Here is a 3551-nt window from a genome sequence, read left to right on the forward strand (position 1 = left end):
CCCATGAGGCTCTCTCCATCCCTGAGGAGCCAAAGAAGGCGGGTGCTATATAGGGGGAGTAATGTCAGAGGCTGGTCTTGCTCCGCTTTTTTTTTTTAAAGGAGGGGCAAAATGTGAGATCTGAAACTGGGGACCAGACGACCAGGTATTTAGTGATGTGTCAAAAATAAACAAAGAGAAATAAATCGAGCGATGTATGGGACAATGGATGGAGATCCGGTCGACGTAATTGGTAACTGGAACATAGCAATCTGGTCACCTGTACAGTAGAAGCTCACGGACACGTAGTGGATTCCAAGCAGAGAACCTCCTCCAAGTATCCAAGCACAGTCTCCCTCACGCAGCTGTGCAAACACTTCACCGCGACCCCTATTTAAGCTTGCTCTCATGGCGTGGACAATTCGTAGCACCCAGGAACCAAGCTAGATAAGAATCCTCTGCCCTGCCTTGGAGGCTCGACTCGACCATGCCGTCGCCGATCCTGCCGGCCAAGGAGGTGGAGGAGGTGGTCACCGCCAACGAAGAGGTGACAGACGTCATCGTCCAGAGGGTGCCCTACTGGGACCCTCCGACGGTCCGGGCGCTGGACACGAGCGAGCTGACCACCTGGTCCCTCTACCGCGCCCTCATCGGCGAGTTCACCGCCTCCCTCATCCTCCTCTACGTCAGCATCGCCACCGTCATCGGGTACCGGAACCAGTCCTCCGCCGCCGACGAGCGGTGCACCGGCGTCGGCTACCTCGGCGTCGCCTGGTCCTTCGGCGCCACCGTCTCCGTCCTCGTCTACTCCACCAGCGGCGTCTCAGGCACGCACGCATACACATCTCCCGTGACCACATACATACAGGTACGCGCAAGTTGTTGCGGCGATTAATTATCATCGCCTCCCGTGATCGATGCAGGTGGGCACATAAACCCGGCGGTGACGTTCGCGCTGTTCATCGCCGGGAAGGTGACGCTGGTGCGCTCGGTGCTGTACGTGGCGGCGCAGTGCCTCGGCGCCGTCGTCGGCGTGGGCATCGTGAAGGGGATCATGAAGCACCCCTACGACGACTTCGGCGGCGGCGCCAACGCGGTGGCCGGGGGCTACTCGCTCGGCGCGGCCCTCGGCGCGGAGATCTTCGGCACCTTCGTCCTCGCCTACACCGTCTTCTCCGCCACCGACCCCAAGCGCACCGCCCGCGACGCCTTCGTCCCCGTACGTCCATCGCGCGCCTTCTCCTTCTCCTCTCAGCTAGCTCGCCGTGATCACGGCCGGCGGCATCTGATGATCTGCCATTAATCGCAGCTGGTGGCGGCGCTGCCGATCGGGCTGGCGGTGTTCGTGGTGCACCTGGCGACCATCCCGATCACCGGCACGGGCATCAACCCGGCGAGGAGCCTGGGCGCCGCCGTGCTGTACAACCAGCACAAGACCTGGAAGCAGCACGTGCGTGAGATCCATGCACCATGTATTTAAATCGCACTGTATACAATTCCTGTAGCCATTGCTTTTGCTCCAATGAGATTGAAGTGCTCCGTTGATCTGCCGCAGTGGATCTTCTGGGTCGGGCCCTTCACCGGCGCGGCCCTGGCGGCGTTCTACCACAAGATCGTGCTGCGCGACGAGGCGGTGGTGAAGGAGTCGCTAGAAAAGCTGGGCTCGCTCAAGAGGAGCGGCTCGACCGCTTGAAGGTCGGGGAGAGGAGACCATGCGCCACGCATGCATGCATATACAGTATTTTTCATCGGTGTAAAGAGGATCGAAAAGTTGTTGTTTGGTTTCTAGTCTTTTTACTTCTCTCGGCCCTGTAATGTACGGAATCTTGCTCTTAGTGTCGTTGGATAATTATAAGCGTGTCTTGATGTGCGCCGTTCGTCATGATGCTTATCAATTGGTCCATTTGGAACGAGCGAAATGCCCAGATTTTCCGGAAGAAATCAATGCCACCTCCAATCATCGTTGAAAACATCAAGAGTGATGCTGATCTTTGGAAAATCACGGGAGCTAAACATTTGAGTGATATCTTACCGGGGGACTAGTCCCCTTTCATAATAAATTTGGTTCTTTTTTCGCTTCAAAACATTGTCTTGCTATCCTTAATTAATAGACGAGCCAAAAAACTTGTCTTCATTTCACAAATAAATAAATCAGTCTTGAAAACTCTGGGTAAGGTGTGATCGCCGGGAATGGGAGGAGGAGCGAGAGGAGTGGTTTGGCCGTCGGAGAGTTGGGGAGGGGGATGGCCGCCGGGGAGAGGGAGGATTGGTTGCTCGATGGTGTTCATCATGGCGAGCGAGGAGAGGAAGGATCGATAGCTGATACCATGAAAACTAATGCAGTCGGTTTCTCATTTATGCAAAGTGATACAGAGGGAGTACATATAGAGGCTGTAGCCAGCTCAGTACGTGGGCAACGTGGGGGTCGTGGCGTGGAGCGTGGGACGCTCCAGCGCTGACCGAAGCTGTCTCCTAACAAGTCTTACTAAGTCTCAGTTGAACCTCAGTCGATGCTATATCCATAAGATTTTACATTAAGATCCGCGCAAAAAAAATTCAGTTTTTCTTTCCTTCTTGTATATTATGTCATTTGACTGAGACTTAGTTAATTCTCAGTCGACTGAGACTTAGTTAATTCTCAGTCGACTGAGACCTATGCACACCCTAAATAAGTAAATAACACAAGATTCATGCCACTTTTATGGGGTGTATGCCGAACCAAAACTCATAACATGATGTATACCGAAGCAAAAATATTTTACCCGCTAGACTTTGAAGGTTGATCCACCATCTGGACGTTGAAAGCCTCTCTACCCTTGCATCCACCCTTCATTTTGTTTTAAACTTGGAGTATATCTGTATGCGCTCTGGTGTCACAGCCAATGCTTAAATTCGAAGACAAACATGCAGACGATTTTTTGCTAATGATCCGGAACACGATAAATATGCAACCAATTCCATTAATATTGAGAGTGTTTTCCCAACAAGAATTTTCATCGACACTGGTCTCCCACATGTCGTCCGTGCACGCACAACCCGGGAAGCTGCTGCTCCATTCTGCACCCACCATGTACGGCTCTTCTCAATAACTCGTACGTTACGTATTCGGTCCATATTTTCGTAACAAAGTATATATGTATACTCCATCTCATGGGAGAGTAGACATAAACCTTGGATACTCTGGTTCATCGTTGATTTCACTATGTAAAACTCTTCTAAACTACTAGCACGGTGTCCAACGTAGCTGCGTCGAAAACAATTCGAACAACGCTCGATCTTTTTATCTCACATATAATTATTTCCCTGGATTTTTTTTATAAATGTCGGCTCAAAATGTGTGGTCAGAGATCCGGTGAATTCTCTTATGATTAATGGACCACGAGAGATGGATAGATCATCATGACTGTATATAAAATTTTCAGATCTAATATGATATATAGATCTTCATAATTGTACATAGCTAAATTATTGTGGACAGATTTGTATGTTGAAGGTTGATAGATCGCCGGTAGCTCTCGGTAGGCTACTAAAGAAGAAAAGATAAGTCCGAAATACATGGAAAACGAATTCAA

General features: G+C 50.7%; 1 protein-coding gene across 1 annotated transcript; it reads left to right on the top strand.

Moving 5' to 3' along the window:
* The first annotated feature begins 360 nt into the window (after positions 1 to 360).
* On the top strand, positions 361 to 1889 carry LOC119334386 (probable aquaporin PIP2-7). Its single transcript, XM_037606964.1, has 4 exons — positions 361 to 806; positions 903 to 1198; positions 1289 to 1429; positions 1535 to 1889. Exons 1-4 carry the CDS (start codon positions 467 to 469, stop codon positions 1670 to 1672), a joined length of 915 nt encoding a protein of 304 aa, XP_037462861.1. The 5' UTR covers positions 361 to 466; the 3' UTR covers positions 1673 to 1889.
* The last annotated feature ends 1662 nt before the right edge of the window (positions 1890 to 3551 follow it).

This window comes from Triticum dicoccoides, chromosome 7A (assembly GCF_002162155.2).
Source record: "Triticum dicoccoides isolate Atlit2015 ecotype Zavitan chromosome 7A, WEW_v2.0, whole genome shotgun sequence".
Lineage (NCBI taxonomy): Eukaryota > Viridiplantae > Streptophyta > Magnoliopsida > Poales > Poaceae > Triticum > Triticum dicoccoides.